Source organism: Rhamphochromis sp. 'chilingali' (assembly GCF_963969265.1).
Source record: "Rhamphochromis sp. 'chilingali' genome assembly, chromosome: 14".
Lineage (NCBI taxonomy): Eukaryota > Metazoa > Chordata > Actinopteri > Cichliformes > Cichlidae > Rhamphochromis > Rhamphochromis sp. 'chilingali'.
The window spans coordinates 20,836,467-20,856,484 of NC_137941.1; the positions used below are offsets into that span (position 1 = coordinate 20,836,467).

General features: G+C 41.9%; 1 protein-coding gene across 2 annotated transcripts; it reads right to left on the minus strand.

The window, feature by feature from the left end:
* Positions 1 to 48: 48 nt before the first annotated feature.
* Positions 49 to 19,993, minus strand: appb (amyloid beta (A4) precursor protein b). Of its 2 annotated transcripts, XM_080903267.1 has the most exons (18): positions 19,862 to 19,993; positions 12,139 to 12,306; positions 11,921 to 12,050; positions 11,710 to 11,822; positions 11,263 to 11,453; positions 10,963 to 11,183; positions 10,614 to 10,781; positions 8,451 to 8,584; positions 7,954 to 8,028; positions 6,980 to 7,138; positions 6,656 to 6,784; positions 6,455 to 6,554; positions 4,605 to 4,672; positions 4,167 to 4,305; positions 4,013 to 4,066; positions 2,217 to 2,308; positions 1,981 to 2,127; positions 49 to 1,903 (listed from the first exon to the last, which is right to left on the minus strand). In XM_080903267.1, the coding sequence occupies exons 1-18, from the start codon at positions 19,919 to 19,921 to the stop codon at positions 1,802 to 1,804; spliced, it is 2,250 nt and encodes a 749-aa protein (XP_080759393.1). In that variant the 5' UTR covers positions 19,922 to 19,993; the 3' UTR covers positions 49 to 1,801. The 2 variants fall into 2 exon arrangements, with proteins under 2 accessions (XP_080759393.1, XP_080759394.1); XM_080903268.1 differs by lacking the exon at positions 10,614 to 10,781.
* Between the last annotated feature and the right edge of the window lie 25 nt (positions 19,994 to 20,018).

Consider the following 20,018-nt stretch of genomic DNA (forward strand, 5'->3'; position numbering starts at 1 on the left):
GTGAGAAGTTTCTCTTTTTAAGACTCACATTGACAGACACCCAAATGCTTCTATGTACATTCAAAATTTTATTGATGGTATAGTGAGTGTAGAAAGCTTTTTCTAAGCAAATTGTTCATTTAACTACACACAGAGAAAGGTCACTGAATCAATGAGCAGAGGGACAAAGAGTTTGTTTCATCACTAGGCTCCAAAGATACCCAGAGTGAGCATCAATACAAATTGAAACATTTGCCTGATTAAGAGCTTCAGTCAGTGTCTATCCACGTGTGGGTGCAATGTGCAGGCGATATGTGTTGTATTTCTCATAGAAATGCACAATATGTCACATTCATGGTTAATAATTTAGAGAGAGGGCCATGTTTCCTCCTAATAAGTTACAGATTCGACAGGAGCTGAAATATTGAGCACAGGACAAACAGAAGCGCTGTACACGTATACATTGGTGATGTAGAAAAATAGAACGTGACATTTGGTGGAGGAATGTGTCCAGAGAGGAGAAAATGTCTGATTTCCCCACGCCCAAACAGTCCTATTTATGAAATGCTCACATACGACGTCCCAAAGTGCCGCAATGTACAATATTGCTGACACAGCAAGAAGGAGAGGATAAACATGAGGGAAGGGGGGTTGGGAAAGAAATGACTGGCAGTGGGAATGGAAGTGAAGGAAGGTGTCGTCATCTGAATTATTTACAGCAAAGACAGTGGAATGATAGGCTTTCATAAAAACTTTCCATCTTAAAAGGTTTGAACCTCGAGCCACTTTCTAAGAAAAATCCAAAGTGCAGCGACAGTTGGCATCAGAGACTGTAACAGCAATATTTGGTGGCAATAATCAAAACTCCCAAAAATGACAAGAGTGCATAGAATGCAAACAAGTAACACAATCATCTTCCTTTCGGATACTATTACACTTCATATATTACATACATAGAGCTTTTTTTTCTGCCCATGCAGCTAACACAACAGTGAAGCATGGAGATGAGCAATAAAGAGCCAAGATTCAGTTAAAGCAAGTCTGTGACGACAAAGCAGACCGGATTCTGAATACTCGTTTTTTTCTTCATGTCACAAAGAAGACGCCAGAAATGTACAATCCTTCTAAAATATCCTTCCCCTCCTCGTCCTGAGGACCTTCACATACAGTATACTTTTAATCAGTCATCAATATTGCCATGCACTACATATACTTACAGCTAATCTCTGTCTTAATATATTACACGTTTAAAAAAAAAATGTTTTTCCTGCTTTTACATATTTTTGATTGTATATATTTATGTATTTTTTTCTTCATTTTTTTCTCATTTTTTGAAAAATAAACCTGAAACACTATTCGTGCGACGGGTCGCTCTGAGAGCTCTCGTCGGACCGGTTTGAGGAGCAGTGAGGGAGTAATTGGTAAATTACAAGTTTCGGCTGTGGGTGTCTTACTGCCGTGATGTTGTATAAACAGTCGACGAGGGGTTTTCCAGTACAAATGCTATGAGAACTCCAGGGGCTGACTGAAATGTGTAGGTGTAACAGGATACCTTTGTCTAACCGGGCTGCTGGGTAATGCTTAGCTCTGTACAATCAAGGGATTTAAGGAGGCTTTGTTCCATATCAGTTTTCTTTGGCCCAAACCCCTGACAAAAATGTCTCCTTTCCTTACTTTCAAAGACACAAACCAGGCTATGCAGTCATCCTCGCACCCTTCACCTCCTGAACAGGGCGCTGAAGGTGCTGGGGCTGAGGGCAAAGGAGCTGAATGGAACAGAGCGCAGGCTGACACTGTGGGGGAAATGTTGTTGTGCAGCTTTTTAGTTCTGCATCTGCTCGAAGAATTTGTAGGTGGGATTCTCGTAGCCGTTCTGCTGCATCTTGGCCAGGTGACGCTCCTCTGGCGTCACAGCTGCATCCACCTTTGGACAAGAGGATGAGGAGTTACTAACACGCAAACCGTGTTTGATCTATGAGCACAAACTGGTGAGCCTTTTACCTCGATCACGCCGTGGTGAATTGAAGTGTACTGTTTCTTCCTCAGCATCACCAAGGTAATGACAATGACTGTTGCTATGACCACCCCACCAACCATCAGCCCGATAATGGCGCCTTTATTGGATCCAGCGTCATTAGCGAAAAACACCTGACATTAAAGAAAATAATAATAGTAAGTCAGTCATAAATCCCTGAAGGAGATGATATTTGATGACTGGGTTTGCTGGGTTTTCCTACCAGTTTTTCATGATAAACTTCATATCCAGCACTCTGCCTCTCTTCAGTGTCCATCCGCACTTCTGGCATCTCCTCCGGCTTCAGGGCAGACACTGAAACCACAGAATCAATCACCCAAATTAATCCCAGAAATCGAGCACATGGATTTCTGCATCTCTCCTAAAACAGAGAGAAACAGAAAATCATTTGCACCCACAGCCATCGACCTTTTAATTCTCATCCAAATAGCAGATGAGCTATTTAAGACATATGAATTTCCCTCTGGGATTTAAAAAAAAAAAAAAAAAAAGATTCTTATCCTTAGTCTTATAGGAAATGAAGCAGTAGAAAGACATTTAGAGGTGAAATAAAACCCCAAACTGTCTTTTAATACACAAACAGCGGGAGGAGGTGATTTCATTTGACACTGTGGATTCCTGTAAAGTCCTCAGAGTACGTGGGATTATTTGCCCCCGTATTAATCTATCAAGTAGTTGAACAATTTTTGGTGGATCAAAGGACACTTAAAAGAGTCTCATCGAAACCCAGGAGCCAACCACATCTCAAATGAATCTCGAAACTGGATATAGACCTGCCTTGTAATTTTGAGATGTTTTTATTTGGCATAAGTGTCAACTGCTGGGAGAAAGTTATCCAATTATAATCATTAATCCTTCACCAACAGCAACTGATAGAAAACTTGCGTGTGATTCAAATACAAATCATTTACAGGAAAGGATTACAACAGCTTTGTGCAGATGTTGCAACACTTTGATATGGACATATGCACACCACTTATTATTGTAACATTGTAGAGTATTTCAATCACTTTACTGCCCAGTATCTTGTTTGTGTGTGTTTATAGTGTTATGAGAACATGTGTGCAGTAAGACTGCAAAACCACAATCAGCACCACAGCATGTGAGTCACGGTCTACTCTGTCTCACCCTCTTTATGGGAAATATGAGTTACTACCATAATGTCAGGAGTACAGGGTACCACCTTTTTTAAAATTTCTCAGATATTCTTCTCACCTCATGATCCCACCATCATTAGGTGTGAGTCTCCTGTCACACTGTGGTGCTCCGATTCTTGGTGATGATGTCGCTGCCGTTATGGAGCTCACTTAAGTTTATCTATGAGACACTTCTCTATCAAACACTAAATGTTTTTTTTTCCAAAAGGATCAAAAAGGCTACAACCTAATATTAAAGAAAGCCTGAAAGCTTTAGTGGAATTATAAAGACTCAGGAAACTATAATAACTTATTGCTGTCTTTCAGCTCTCCAACTAACAGTTTAAAATCACTCATTTAAGGTTAGCTTTTCGCTCCTGATGCTTTTAGACGCCACTCTTCTTCCTCCTCTCATTTCCCTCATCCCCAAACCAATCGTGCCAGAACGCTTCCCCCTCCTTTAGCCTGGTTCTGCCAGAGGTCTCTTCATCATGTGTGTCCTCACAGGGGATTCTCTCTAATATATTAGGCTCTTTTTCATATAGTATAAAGCACCTTATAACAACTGTTGTTGAACTGGTGCTTATTAAATAACAGGAATTGAGTGAAACTGAATATAGCCAGTGTTATATTATGTTCATACTCCCTGAGGTTTCTCTCTTCAGTCTCCTTCTCTCATCTGCTTAAGAGGAGCACAAGTTGCACCTGTGCTGCTGTTTCGACTGACTCTTAGCATGAGGTCTGGCAAGTGCAATGTTAGAAACGACCTGAATTTTGAAACCTGTCCTTAATATGCAGTAAATGTATACGAGTGAGGATGTAAGTATGTACTTGTGTTTCCGTTTGGACTTCACATACATACCAGGCCGTGTGGGGAGTCCTCTGTCTGGAATTGGACGAGCATCGACGGGTTCAACTACAGAAATACAGCGTGTAACAAAAATATTCAATATCAAACCACATTTTTAAAAAGTTAATAAAATTCAATTTATGTCACAAAATGTAGTGTGTGTTACCATGGTTCTCTGTGTTGGGCTGATTGAAGCTCTCAGGGTGAATGAACCCCAGCCCATCCAGGCCAGGGTCCATAGGAGCCGAGCTGTAGGCCTGATCAGGCATCAGAGCGTCGTTGCCATAACTCACCCTGCCATCCATCTGCAAACACAGAGGAATGTTAATCAGGATACGTGGCGTTTGGGTGGCTTTTTATTTATAACCCGATCAAATTATGATGTCTATGTGGAAAAGATCACTAATAAAACCTCATTTAAACAGGCGCAGTATCACAACATCATTTTCTTTGTTAATCGCTTTAATTACACTACTCCCATCACGTCAGTGGTTACAGTGACTTTGTTTTGTCATGTCAGTCTATGTGATTCCAATATTTATGCCAGAATGTCCACGTTCACAAAGAAGACTTTGCATTTGTGAGTTGGTGCAACTTGACTCACCCGACCATCGCTCTGCAGTGAAGAGACTTGCTGAAACAGCTCCGCCTGAACTCGCTGCATTATAATTGCTACAAAGAAAAGGAACAAAATGAGAATGAAGCAGATGGTTAAGTGATAACAAATCCGAGAAAGGAATGTGGCGGTTAGAGGGAAAAACAAATCAAGGCTACAGAATAGCCTAAAGTGGTGAAAGTAATCATGGCGGAATGAAACTGCATTATCAGTGTTTTAGTGTCCTGTAATCAGTGGACTTCAAACACATGTTAAAAGCATCGCTTTAATTCACACTACAGGGAGTTAAAGGGTACTGAATAAGTGTGGTTTGGATGGTTGTTGCATAACACAGATTGTATAATCTCAAGTTTTCTATTTAATCAGGACAACATAAGATCTCAGAATCTCTTTTTACATATGCTGCCCAAAGTAGCAGCACATACATAACAACAGTTAAGTACATGCAATTAGAAAATAAACATACATAAAAACAGAGAAACAACCAAAATTTATAAACTTTGTTGTCAATAAAAAATGAATACCTCAGTAAAAGTAACTGGATAATGCTGGAAACAAAGGTAATAATACTCAGGCGAAACATTTGCATCCGAGGAATTTAAAAATTGCCTTAAATTCATGAAGTTAGAGCAGTCCCTCAAGTTTTAGTTGATTCTCACTTATTTCAGGAGGAAATTCCAAATTCCGCATGACCCTTTGGGACAGGTAGAGGGAATGAATCTTGGGACCTTGGGGCCTAAAAGACAAGCTTCCCACACTTTTTTTGATGAACGCAATTACACTTGTTTTCTTAATAACGGCCAAAACTGGTCTGATTCGATATGTAGCCATCTGTAGTGGACTACAACGGTGAAACAGGGGAACTGCAAAAAACCCGATGAAAGATGCAACATTTATTATCTGACTTTTTCACTCTCTTTTATGAGCTGAGACTCTGTCCGTTGAATATTACTGTCACTGTGGCTGGACTTATGCTTTGCCCTACACTAATGTTGAAAGGCATATTCACATTTCTGCCATTGTCAAATACAGGCTTTTGCAGTTACATATAATCTGTAGGAGTTGGTACACACCTCATGCTGTAACTGGCATATCTACATGAGATCTCCTCTGCTTCACCTTTCTTGGTTAAAACGCAAATCAAAACTAAGCTATCAGTCTTTCGATGAACCATGCTCGCCTTTATTTCTTTTTAATATTACATTCTGTTCCAGCATGGTCCCTTTGACCCATGCCTGAACAGCATGCCTTAGGAACGAATTGAGAAAGACTTTCTCCCAGCAGGTAAACTGCCCCGTCAAACAAACCAAACAAACAAACAACATAAAATATAAGTGAAAAACTTTAGTCATCGGCTTTCACAACAATTAAACAAACATGCTATTATGGTAATGGTAAATGGCAAATGGCCTGTATTTATATAGCGCTTTTACTAGTCCCTAAGGACCCCAAAGCGCTTTACATATCCAGTCATCCACCCATTATTATTATATGCCAAGTAAGACAAGTGCTGACAGGTGGAAGGTTTTTCCCATTCTGAAGGCAACAAAACAGCCATTTAATAGGACTGTCAAAATAATCCCTTTATGTCTGCTGAGCACTTGTACCTCTTGCTGAGTGAGCAATCGCGTTTAGCATGTGAATAAAACAACAAGAATACTTTCATAGATTTCGCAACCTATGACCTAATTTTAATACCAACTGCCTAAAACCAGTGAGGCACTGGAAGCTACAAATGACATTTGGATGAATTCTCAGTAATAGATGTTTCGGGGATTTACTGTGATGAGTGTCCTCAACCTTTGACTTTTAAGAATAAGACATGAATAAACACATACCGACTTGGTTTTGGATCTCATTTGCCACACTTGGCACCTTGTAGAGCAGACCCAATGACTGATTCATCCTCTCATCAATGACACGAAGATGAGTCAACACCTGGAGATGAGAAAAAAAACCCACTTTGTGATTGTGTCTATTTTAAAAGCCGTAACTTATTTTTATGATGCTTAAAGACTTTGACTGTTTGATCCAGATACCTGAGGGCGGATCTGAGCAGCCTTCTTGGGATCGACTGTGCGGACATGCTCATAATGCTTCAGCGTGTGCTGCCTGTCCTTTTGCTCTGCGCGGATGTACTTTTTCAGCAGGCTCAAAACTTGACGGGGCTGGTGGTGGCACAGGGTTATGTAATAAGTGGAATTATAACACGTTGGATACGCTTCTTAAACATGTGCGCCTTGCTGATAAACAACCTCAAAAGACTCATTGATCGAAACTGTTTGGCACCAATTTAGAGTATTAAATCAATGTAGCGTTCCTGTTATTAGGATGTTGTTAGGTGTGTGGGGACGTGCACGTACCCGTGGAGGATTGGCCTGCAGGGCGCTTAGGTAATTTTCGAGAGCCCGGCGTCGGCGGCTGTTCAGCAGAGCTTCCACCCGGGCCATGTGGGTTTCCACCAGCTGCTGCCTCTCCCCCGCTGCCTCCTGCTCCAAAGCCTCCACCTTTATCTGGAAGTGCTGCAGATACAGTACTTTTTACACAGTCGGTATATGAACAAATACCCACACTGCATTACGGTAGAAACATGTGTTTGGAAAGAAGAGGTCTGTCTTATTTCCACCATTAAATACAATGATACACTTTCAACCTCAGGCCTGACAGATATATTGGCTAACAAGTATCACAGGCTGATATTGGCCATCATCATTTATTTATCTGAAATGTATTCTACAGGGTTAAAAATACTGACGACCTCCAATGCTACTCCTCAGCCTTCTTGAGTTATCACATTTACAAGATTTTCAGAAGACTTGACATGTGGACCTTGAGGTCAAGTATTTTAGTAGATGCACATATGGTATCAATTTTCAAATTTTACGTTGCCTCATTCTTGAATTGTCTTGTTCATAAACTTGGATGTCCATGCTGCTCGCCCAGCCACCCATCGGGATGACGACAGCACCCCATCGTCCTTTTACTGCTCAAGTGTAAGTTTAACCTCTCGCTGACCCTTTTCAGAATATCAGCTGACACATCGTCAATTACAATTATTAAATCTTATTTTTAGCTCCCCATCGCAAACTCCATGGACATTTAAATCCATTCAATTCATTAGGGTTAATTAAGATATAATAACTCACTTAACTGGCTTTAAATGTAATCTCCCTTATAAATGCACCCGTAACCAAGAAACTCTAAATTCTATTTCTCTTCAACTTTTGCCAAATTTGTCCTGGATAATATAAATCTCAGTTATGTAATGTATATGTATGTAATGTAACTCTTTTTGGCAATTAGACATTTACAGCAGACACTGTGGCCTGATTCCTACCTGGATGACTGCTTTCTTGTCTGCACGAGGCAGATTCTTGGCCTGCCTCTCAGCCTCCTCCCACTCCTTCATAACCTGAAGTGTCAGATTGAAAGAAAAAGCAAGACGTTTAAGCTTCTGTCATGGTCTACATCAGCGGTCCCCAACCCCCGGGCCTCGGACCGGTCCGTGAGTCATTTGGTACCGGGCCGCGAGAGTTGAGGCTCAGGTGTGAAATGTATGGTTTTCAGGGTTTTAATCGGTTTTCAGCGTTATTTTGTTATCGTTTTTATCGTTAACTCGGTTTTCCTGGGTCTTTTTACGTGTGTCATCTTTTTTTTGTTTTTCGGTACCGGTACTAGTTTTATTTTGTTGTATTTATCCGCGACACCTTAAAGGCCGGTCCGTAAAAATATTGTCGGGCATAAACCGGTCCGTGGCGCGAAAAAGGTTGGAGACCGCTGGTCTACATCACATTGAGAGGAATGCTTACGATAAGAAAACACACAAACACACACCTGGGACATCTTTTCACGGTGTTTGGCTTCCAGGCTTTCTTTGGCCTTCTGGAAGTCTGTGTGTTCGCTGTCGTCACCGGGTGATTCCAGGTAGCGATCCACAGCGTCTGGAGGACTGGGGGCCATTGTTGGTACTGGATGAGAGTACGGGGAGATGGGAATTAAACACAGAGCAGTTGAAAGCAAACTGAGGTGCAGAACAGAGATAGACAGATGTTTAAATGCAGGAAAAACACTGAAATCGGTCAGCTGGAAACCCACAATGCATTCAGTTATAAACAATTCCACTTGTTTGATGAAAGGGTGGGTTAGGGACTTGAGAGATTAGGTACACACAGAAAATTAATGGAAATTCTATGTAAATATTTACATAAGAGATAAGCAGGATTTCAGGGGACAGAAAGTGAAGTGTTTCCCACAGTTTTGTGTGTCTGTTGAATGTGGGACCATGGAGATAAGGACTGCTCAGTCAGGATGAGGGCCGACTGTATCGCTGATGATTTCGCCGTGAGGAAACGGAAACCAGCTTAAAACTTAAAAGAGTGCATTCCCTTTTTCCACACACACCACCAACACACATCTGGTTAAGACACACCGATGGAATCTTCACTACTACAGAGCTGCAGGCACAATTTTTTTTTTCTTTTACAAACACACACTGCAGTGTGAAGCATGCAGACACACACGGGTATAGAAACGCATGCAGACACAAGGTGGCATTCACCGTTGGGTCTTCACACTGTTATGACGGCGGTGCGGGTTAGAAATGATTCAATGAGTGATTAAATGGTTTGGAGGTGAACGACTGTGTCATGGCCACTCTGCACCATGGAAACTCTCCCGTTGGCCAGTAGGATTTAAAAAACTAAACTAAACTAAACAAAAAAAAACAAACAAAAAAAACAAAAACAAAACACTGCTGGCACTGAGTCACGCACTAATAAAACTGCAGTTTATCTTCATTTAATCCCTCGTTTATCATTCTAATTAAGCAGAATTAACCCTGTTTTAGTGATTTGCTTAAACCCACAGTGTCCAGAGGTTTCAGGGAGTAATCAGCCTTTTTAAATAATGAAATTTATTTTTTTCATATTTCATATGTGGGTTTGACTTATAAGGGAGTTCTCATAAAGAGGTATCTGAATTGCAAAGAAGCAGTGAAATCACAGATCTGTGAAGCCTGCTGACGCGTTAACAATATTACTTATATAATGTTAAAGTCACTTTTCAATGCAAATTAGTTTGATTTGTAGGATTTCACACATTAAAACTAACTAGGAAAATAGGATTTCCAAAAAAAATAAATAAAATAAATCTACATGCCACGTTATCTGTTGTTAACGCCAGCAAGGATGTATTTCAACATCGAGCTACCACAGGTGAGTACACTATTGTGCAAGCTACACCTGTTAAGAACACAAAAGAATGTTATTGAAAATTATGTAAACATTTGAGCTGCACTCTTAGCCAAAAACCCCACATGTGTTTGTTTAACGCTGTGTTTGAACCGTGTGTGCTACAGTGAAATCTATAACAAAGGCAGCAGCTAAACTCTCTCGAGGCAGGCGTTGCCGATTTGCAACTAACATTCTGATTACCCCACATACATATTTTATGAGTTTTTTTTACTCAGAAGTACCACTGCAGGACTTGGTTGTGCATTAGCAACAAAAGGTTTAATTTGAGCCTGAGAGGGTTAATGTTAGAGTTAGGGGGGGGGTTTCTCTTTTTACCTAAAAAACAAAATGAGCAATATTCCCCAGAGTGTCAGCAGTTATTTGGTACACTGTATGTGTGCCACATTTTCACTTTTGACTTTTGAAAGACTTTTTTTTCTCCGGTAGAACTAACAATGATTTGGTCCTTTTGAACTAGGTTTGCTCACAGCCTTGTAATGTTGTGGCCCTCTTTTTTCTTCTTCTTGTGTCTACTTTTGCTTTCCAATTCAAAAATACAGTTTCTATCTTGATGGAAAAAATGATGAAATGAATGAAACTACAGCCAGTTGTCAGTGCTCTGAAAGGTTAACAGGCCTCAGACGATAAGGTCAGTGAGAGACAGAAAGAACGAGCGAGCCAGAGAAACAGTCTGTAGCAGCCTGAGGACAGGAATCAGGCTCCTGATGTGGACACTTCAGATTGTAGCTTCAGTCCCGGGACTTACACGAGCTGCTGCAGACAGCGAGGCAGTACTCCTCCGACTCAAAGTTATTCCTGTTGCCCCCACAGCCCCCAAACAAGAAGGGGGCGCAGCGGCCCGTCTCAGGCATGAAGTACCAACGCTCCAGCATGGCGTGACATGGGCCTGACTCAGCACGAGCCCAACAAACCGCTGAGACATGTACACATAGGCAAATTAAACATGAATGCAAAAGGTGAGGTTTGGAATTTTATGGGAGACAGAAGTAACTCAACATAGCGACACATGATGGAAATCAAACCATGAACAAAAAACAAACAAACAAAAAAACTTAAGGAGAGTGAGAAGAGGGCAGAACTGCTTCATTTCTCACCTCTAACAACCTCTTCAACTGACTCAGTGGTGGTGGTTGTCGTTGTTGTCATGGCGATGTTAGCGTTGGGCTCATCGCCATCTCGGTCATCCGTCATATCGACTTCCTCGTCATCTTCTTCTCCATCCCCGTTGTCATCCCTTTCAAACGTTTCCACCTCTTCGTCCACATCCTCGTCATCCTCCCTGGCGGCCAGCTGTATGTCCGTTGGGCGGGTCATGCTGCGGTCAGAACGGGTGGTTCAGCCTTTGTATCAACAGGCGTGCACAGAAACGAGTCAAAGTCCACCTGTGATCGTACCTGTTATCAGAGTATTCGCTCTCAGCTCCGCCCCACCACACATCGGATTCCTCCCCCTGAAGCTGTGCACTGTCTGACTCCCGTTCAGCCCAGGCCGGGCAGCACACAAACTCCACCCCTCGAAAACGGTCTATACCACATGGCAGCAGCATCCCGTAGTCGTGGAGATTCATGGAGCGGTCTCCGCAGTACTAATTTTAACAGCACACAGCATCCAAAATCAAACACCATAATGTTCAATCGGTTTAATCCTTATGAGAGCTAATTGCGGCAAACCCAGAAACCTGAACTATGGCTTACTGAATATAAACAGCACAGAAAAGGACAAGAATAACTCAGAAGAAAGTGCCAGGGAAGGCTGACAGCACTGAGTCATACAGTGGCGCTACCACAGAAACAGAAGGACAATGAGGGAAGCAAACAGACACAAAAAGCCACCCTCCTCACCTCTTTGGCTACAGTGTGCCAGTACAGGTGGCTCTCGCATTGATCCATACGCTCCTGGTGCAGAAACTTACACTTGTCGGGAACGAGCAGGGCGTCACTCACAAACTCTCCTACTGCAACAGAAATACACCTTTTTGCATGTATTGTACACTTTTAAAGATGCAACCATGCATAAACACACTCAGTAACAAAGGGACTAAAAAAAGCTCACCCAGACAGCGGTGTGGCACCACAATATGTGCATGACTGCGGCATTGCCTGCGGTCCTTCTTGCACCAGTTGGAGATACTGACAGGCTGGTTGGCCTCCACAACATTTGTAATCTGCAGCTCTGGGTACACCTGTGCAAACATGGGAGATTTGAATGTTATTGCAGCAATACTTCATACCTCTCTCTCTCTGCAGTGCTGTTTTACTCGGTTGAAATACCTCCTGGCAGTACTGCAGGATGCCCTCCTTGGTGCCAATGCAGCTCTTGGTACCAGAAGGGTCGGACTCCCATTTGCCGCTCTGCACATTGATGTGCATGTTGAGCTTCCCGCAGAACATGGCCACCTGGGGCTCGGTTAGCAAACCCACCGAGTCATCATCTGGCACCTGGACAGAGAAAAAGTATAAAACAGAACAATAACGAAAACTACCAAACTCCCTAAAGTATAGCTTATCCATAAATATCTCATCATGCAGCTTATACTGTATGTACCAAGTTCCTCTGAAGTCATTCTACTGCATACTTCAAATATAAAGTAGTGAGATTAGTAAGTCATAAAGATGAATGCTTTTAAATTCCTCAACAATACTACTGCCATAGAACAGCACATTTTTTGTTTTCTTAATCTGTCTGTCAAGTCTGGCTTTACTCCATTAGTTAAAGTACAATGGGAGTGTTCAGAAGGGAAAATAAAAGTAATCTACAAGGTATTAAATTCTAGCTACGAAAAAACCCCCATAAGGTATAAATAATGTCTTTCCATAGAACCGGGTTTGGCAGTCGATTTCATAGGATACTGCTATCAGCATATTTTTCCATCCTTTTTGTTTGGGACACAATTGGTGGAAGTCTCTATGTGTTTTTGCCTTTGTGAGGCCTTGATTTTCTGGCAGATAACACAAAAAAGCTGATGGTGCACACTGACAAAACGCTAGCCTCTGAGCCAACTGTTGCCAATTATTAAATGACTAATTCTGACATTATGATGCGTTTGCCTGTGAATAACAGCACATAATTAGACTCCTGTGAATATGCATGTCATAACCCATTGTTTCTAGTAGCTGTTCTGCCTGGTCTGCATTATGTTACCCAATTACTCACTTATTTATATTTCTAATTACATCTTCTTGGGGCATATCAACTGAGGATGTGTGTGGTTTAATATCTGCTGAAGGGCACATCATTCCACTCATAGCTATTCACCCCATATACTAGGTGGGTGTCTCGCTCCAAATATCTGTAGCATCAATACTAACGCTGGTACTAGTATTGGATCGATACGAGCGCAATAGGATCGATACTTTGTTTCTACCCTCCGAGTTCAGTATACAGCCCACTGAATTGTGTTAAAAAAATATTTTCTTTTGGAAATGTAAGAATAAAGCTCAAATATTAATTTTAAAAAATGTCTGAAACTTTTTGTGTTGACTGTCACATTTACTTTATTCCAGCTTATAGCACGTTTAAACAACAGAAGTTCACTCAAAGCACTTCAGAGAGGGGCAGATGTGCATTCCAGGTCTCACCCCAAAAAAGCAGTCTCAAACTACATGAAAAGCTGAAAGCTGTGAAAATCATGATTTAGTGGTCATCAAAATGTGTTCAAAAACCTTCTTGTGTCCTCTGTAGTTAAACCTAGTTTTTACCAACTAGGTCTAATCTCTAAAGCCAAGCCATACTTACCACATGAGGATCTTGAAAAACATATTCATGCCTTTGTCACATCTAGATTAGACTACTGCAACTCCCTATACACTGGTCTCCAATCTGCCCTTCTACATAGACTGCAACTTTCTCAAAATGCTGCGGCACGCCTCTTAAATGGAACTGGTAGGTTTGAGTCTATTACCCCAATTCTCTTTGACCTACAATGGCTTCCCATTAAATATCGCATTGATTTTAAAATCTTATTGCTTACTTTTAAAATCATAAAAAATATTGCACCTAGCTACCTTACTGATCTTCTCAGCCTCTATATTCCCAGGAGAGCACTGAGATCAACAGGCTTATTGCTCTTGGTGCAACCTAGGTCACAGCTAAAGACCAGAGGTGACCGTGCTTTCGCTCCAGTTGCACCTAACATCTGGAACAATCTACCTCAAGCTATTTGCGTGTCTGATTCGATCCAGACTTTTAAATCTCAATTGAAAACGTATCTATTTGGTTTAGCCTTCCTGGCTATCTAGAGTACGCTTCTTGTAAGTATACTCTCATGGAACCCCTTTTCTTCTGTTTTGTTGAACAATGTTTTGTATTGATTTTACCTTTGAAGTTTTATTTTGATATCTGCTTACCTTGTATGCTTAATTAATCAATGCTTTCTACCTGCTAGCTTATTTGCATTTGTATTTTGCTACTACCGGTACTTTTACTGGATTTTGTGAAGCACTTTGGTGTACCTCTGATTTTAAATTTGCTATACACATAAAACTGTATTGCATTGTACAATTTGCAGATTGATGATGCTTTAGATCATAAAGCAACCTCTTCTCGGTGAGAAGCCGGGGCTTGGGAGAGCCCGATTGTCCTGCGGAGACGTTTCCCATAAGGCTGGCCAACATGATAGACAATGGGCAGGGCTGTGAGTACTCAGACTGTGTTTACTGAACGCAACATGGATAAGATCTTGGAGAAGCTCATGGCTCTGCAATATGGATAAGATCTTGAGGTGACACTGCAACGGGAATTGAGAGACCTGGTGGCCAGTGATGGACATTAGACCAACTGCAAAATTGGATGCAGTTTGTTCGCACTGACCAAAACAACTACCATCTCACCTCATTCTGCCCCCTGGCACCAGCTGGATGCTCAAGGCAAAAGCTGATAGGAATAACAAAATTCTCCCTTAGATAACAAAACTGTTTTTGTGACTTTCTCCCACTTCCTTCAAGGCCACCCGTGTTGACCAAAGATTGTGGACTTTTGCCTAATCGAGTAAAGGGAGACTTTCTCTCGGCTGAACACGGAGAAAACACACACACACGCATATGGGCTCAAATTGTGGTCATAAATATTTTGTACTTTTAAATCAGGATTTGTATATGTAAAAAGAATTTGTGCGTGCGTAAAAAAGATTTGTTTCAAGTTACAAGTACGAATTTTGACCCTATTTTTCTTCCTTTCATCTGGTTGGTCAATGTCATGTCAATCACAAATTTAACTATCCAATCAGAGAATAGATGGGTTTGTGTGTCAGAGGGGCACTTTTTTGAACTGCAGGTCCTTGAAGGGTAATACAGTTGGAAGCTAGAGGATCTCTATGTAAATATCCGATAGAAGCTAGGTCCCCTAACTTTCAGTAGCTGTTGAAAGGATCAAGTTGTGGTATATCAGTGGTTAGAAATACCATTATTACTTTAGGATGAGTTTAACACAAAGTCAGGGCTGACCCGGCTGCTGAGCTCTGTGGGTTTTTGCAGCAGCTCTACCTGTACTAGATGCACCTGCTCCTTGTCGTTTCTATCTCTGACCTTGACGCTGTTGAAAAGGCTCTGGAGGTCCCTGTATTAAGCACATAAACCTGTGACACAAAACTCGGACCACCACAGACTGTTTTCCTTCGTGGTGATGAAGGAAAACGCTGTGCTGCACTGCTGGCATGTAAAAGGGCATTTATTCCCTTCAAGGACCTGAAGCTCCATAAAGCACCCCTCCAATAGCTAGGTTTCATTTGACGTAGACGTGACGTCGACGTAAAGCGCGAAATTTGACTGGCGGTCGGAAGTGAAAAAGATAAGCGCAAAATCACAGACAGACAGTACGCAAAATGCCTATGTCCTGTTGTGTTTACGGATGCTCCAGTAGGTCGACCCGAGAAACTGATAAACGGTATTTTAGGGTACCAAAAATAGCCCAACGAAGAGGAGAAAAATGGAAAATTCTAACCGAAAAACGTAGGAAAAAATGGATTTTAAATTTACGTTTACAGTCGGGAGGAGCAGAGTCTGCCAATGCCCGTGTCTGCAGCGACCACTTCGTCAGAGGTAATGTTATGTTTGCAAACGAACTTATTAGCATTAGGTTGTCGTTAAATTCTCGTTTACTTAGTGCTTTTAAGTTAGTAGTCTAATATTGACTTGATTGGGACTATAGGCTGCCCAAGTGCTTTGGATGACGAAGAGTCGGAGGACTGGGCTCCGACGGTCAATCTCGGCTACGAACGAAAACCCAGATCGGAATCAGTTCTCAAACGAGAGAAAAGAATGAAGCTTAAGGCAGAACAGCATCGATGTGCAGAGGCGATTTTGGATATGCAACAGACGGCTGAGAGCCCGGATTTGAGCCTAGTGACAGTGGAGAACAGGCTACTAACCCTGCCATACAATTGCAATGAGCTGCAATCACTTCTCCATCCTCCTTTGCAATTACCCAAGTCTTCAGAGGTGTCTCGTTAGACCGCTGAGAATGGTTTACCTTGAAACAAACAACTGTCACTCTAACGAAGTCCTAAGGATGTGGCATGTTTGTTGACGTTAAAGCCGCTACCGCTAACTGTTAGCGTGTTTAAGATAAAGCAATATAAGAACAAACACTCACCCTTGCAAACACCAAACTGTATCCATCACGGAGACGTTTTGTTCCAAGGTTGTGGACCCACCCGCTGACAAAAAAATTGTACGCCTCCAGACTCATGAAAGCTTTCATTTGCTGCCTAGTGTAGTAAGAAGTCTGGAGGACCAAGTAGTTGGTGATATCCACAGCCTCGATAGTAGGCAAATCCTTTACTTCTGTGGTGTATTCGGACATTTTCAAAGAATACGGATCACGTCCGATATATTTTTTAACTATCTGTTTATATCTCTCCCGAGAAACGGGGTCTAAAGTTGCACAATAGCTGCTCTCCTGACTCTCCACAGTGTCCTCCATGTTTACTTCCGCCCTCCACTCAAAAATCGCGCTGCCTCCGCACGTCATCAGAACCACGTGACCGCAACCCAACTATCCGGTTGTTCAGTGATGACGCGACGAATCCTACTTCCGGGTCTAAAGTAGTCTGCGTTTAATATGGCTTTTGTGTTGTTAACATGTTTAATGTTATGTATTTTCTTCTATTTGATCTCAAAAAGCTCCTAAAACAGTCAGTGATCACTGTTGACCTCCCTCGGCTTTTATTACCGCTAATCATTTATTTAAGCTCAGTTTTTAAAACCTTAGGATGTAACTACAGCCCAGACCATGCAGCAGTATATGAATGACTAACCTCGTATTGTGGATGGATTATCTCAGTTGTTCTCCTGGCTGAAGTTTGGTCCTTTTACAGCATCCTGCCATGCAATTACATTTGTTTCTGACCACCGAGAAAACTCACGTTAACTTTTATCGAGTGGAAAAAAAAGTTAGCTTGTTTATATTATGCTAACATAGCTGTGTCGCTAGCGGTCACGTAGCACATCATTATATACCAGCTAGCCCAACTTCAGTAATCCTACAAACGTCACTGCTGTTTAGTTTTCTGTCTTCATTTATGTTGGAAGTGATAAGAAAGCTGTACGTTTTAATTTGTTTCCAAAACCCCGCAGTCAGGACATGCTATATTGTATTTAGATAGAAGCTAGCGAGCTAACTCCCTGCTAACTTCTAACTCCATTAAATGTCATAAATTCCGTTTTCATGGATGCCTGGATGTTAACCTCAATTGTTACACCTGGTAGAGCAGAACGCTGATCATTTTATTAAAGATGAAAGACTTTAGACAGTTTTTCAACTCTCAGTAATGCCATAGTGATCGTTTGATATATGGACCTGCAGCGGAGTTTAGACCCAGACACGGCTAGTGACGTCAGACTTAACAACCGGATAGCCAAACCCATCTGTTCTCTGATTGGATAGTTAAATTTGTGATTGACATGACATTGGACAAACAGAAGAAAAATAGGGTCAAAATTCATACTTGTAACTTGCAACTTGAATGCAGTTTCACACATATTTTTTTGGCTAAGCCCACACACAAATCTTTTTTTACGCACACACAAATTCTTTTTACACATACAAATCCTGATTTACAAGTACAAAATATTTCTAACCACAATTTGAGCCCATACACGCACACGTACGCATGTACACTGACACAGACCCACCCCCAGCTTCCCGCCCCCTCCCTTCTCAAACTGATTTCCTGTTGGAGCTCAGTCTGGGGGGAGTTCTCCTCCTTCTGGGTCGCTGCTCATGTGGTCAACCGGCCAGTCAGCTGAACAGTTTTGCGTTCTTAAACGTCATGCTGCTCTGTTGTATCTTAATTGCCCCTTGGGGATAAATAAAGTCTCTCTGACTCTGATAAATCATGACACACTGCCTTCCCTGGTTAAAAGTATAGGCAACACTGGCCCTTGATTTACTTGGTATCACATTAATATCAAATTTGCGTTATCACAGCACTACCATATACTCCATTACTTATTTATGTCTTTCAAAGTGACGCTGCCTGTTTTCATATTTAAGCCTCAACCAGTTTTTCATAAAGCCGCATGTTACTAGTAAACCAATCCAAGATTACCCTAAAATAACTTAATGTATTTTGGTGCTGCAGGGCTTGTATATCATTTTCACATTACGACAAAAAACAAAACAAAACAAACAATAAAACAAAAATAGAGAAAGCGAAATCACTACAGCATAATAGGCTTGTGTGTGCTGGGGTAAACTAAACTGGCAAGAGAGTAAAACAATCCTCGGTATGCTTACCGTGACAAACCTCGTGGAAAATTATAATCTCTATATCGCCGGAGGCTTGGTGCGTAAAAGGCAGCACAATGCTGATTTCAACGTTACAAAACAAATGCAGCTCAAATGTCACGACAGACACGGGTATGGTGTCGATAGTGTGTACCGCATAATTTTGCTGTGGAGACATTTTCACTGCACCACACACAGGGGCTGGTGAGCCTGCAGCGTGAAAAACAACCCCTTCGCCGTGAATGTAACGTGACAATGAGGAAAAATGCACTAATTGATTTACAGGTGCCCATTCATCCTTTTTTCCAGCTGTCCTGGGCAACATATTCCTCTGTGGTCCATCAGAGGAACACCAAGCTGCAGGCGCCATCTTGCTTGTGTGAAACTAATAAGGCTGCATCCTTTTTCCATTCTCCTCAGCAGTTTCACCGCCCCGCAGCTCCGCTGGACCAGGCGGCCCAGCGCGATATTATCTACGCTATATAAAAATAAATAAATAAATAAAAGGCTGGTGTCACCGGACACAGCTGGGTTATTTACACACAACCCTTCTTGTTTTTCTAGAATGGTACTGGGTTTAAATCCGTCCAGGTATTTAACAGTGGACTTGACATTTACAGCTGTGTTGTCATTTTCTAGAAAAAAGCTAGCCACCGTTAGCTCCCTACACCCTTCTCGGTGCTATAACCCGGCGAAAGGCGTAGCGGTTAAACTGTTAATACTTCTCTTAACGTAAAAATCAAACATTAATGAGTAGTAGAAGAATGAAAAAAAAAAACACTCCGTGATTAATAACATCCGACATGACAGGGCCAAGATACCAACCACTGACATCTAACGGTAGGCCGCGGTAGCATTGCTGACATTCCTGGTTTGGTGGTTTATTTTGCGCAGCGACTCTGTGTGTGTACACTGCAGGTCTGCGATTAAGGTGGATTCACAGGGCATATTTTCACCTCTGTTAAAAACAGAGGACATCCATTTATAGGATTAAAGGCTGCGTGGGCCGCTCACAAGCCCTTACATCGCGTTATCTTTGGCAGCAGCACCTTCTAATAGCTCTTATGTCATCCATTAGCAGCCACGCCGTGTTGTTATGACTCCATCTAATCTGCATATGTTATTTTTTAATAGTCGTTATGAAGATTAAACACGGTGTGTGTATGGAGAGGGGGTGTCGGGGTTAGTGTTTGACAGCTACGGTGGCATAAGAGTCTGGCCCAGGTAACGGTTAGCCGCCACAGGCTGCGGTTTCTCCGCTAAACTCACCTCGGATGAAAGCGTCAAGGTCGCCGCGAGTAACAGCAGAAACGCCGCGTGCTCCCCCATACCGTCCTCCCGGTGTCCAGCAGCGCCGTTATGTTCACGATTTGTCCGTTTGCACAAAGAGAAATGTCGGAATATGCGTCGACGCAGTCCTGATCCT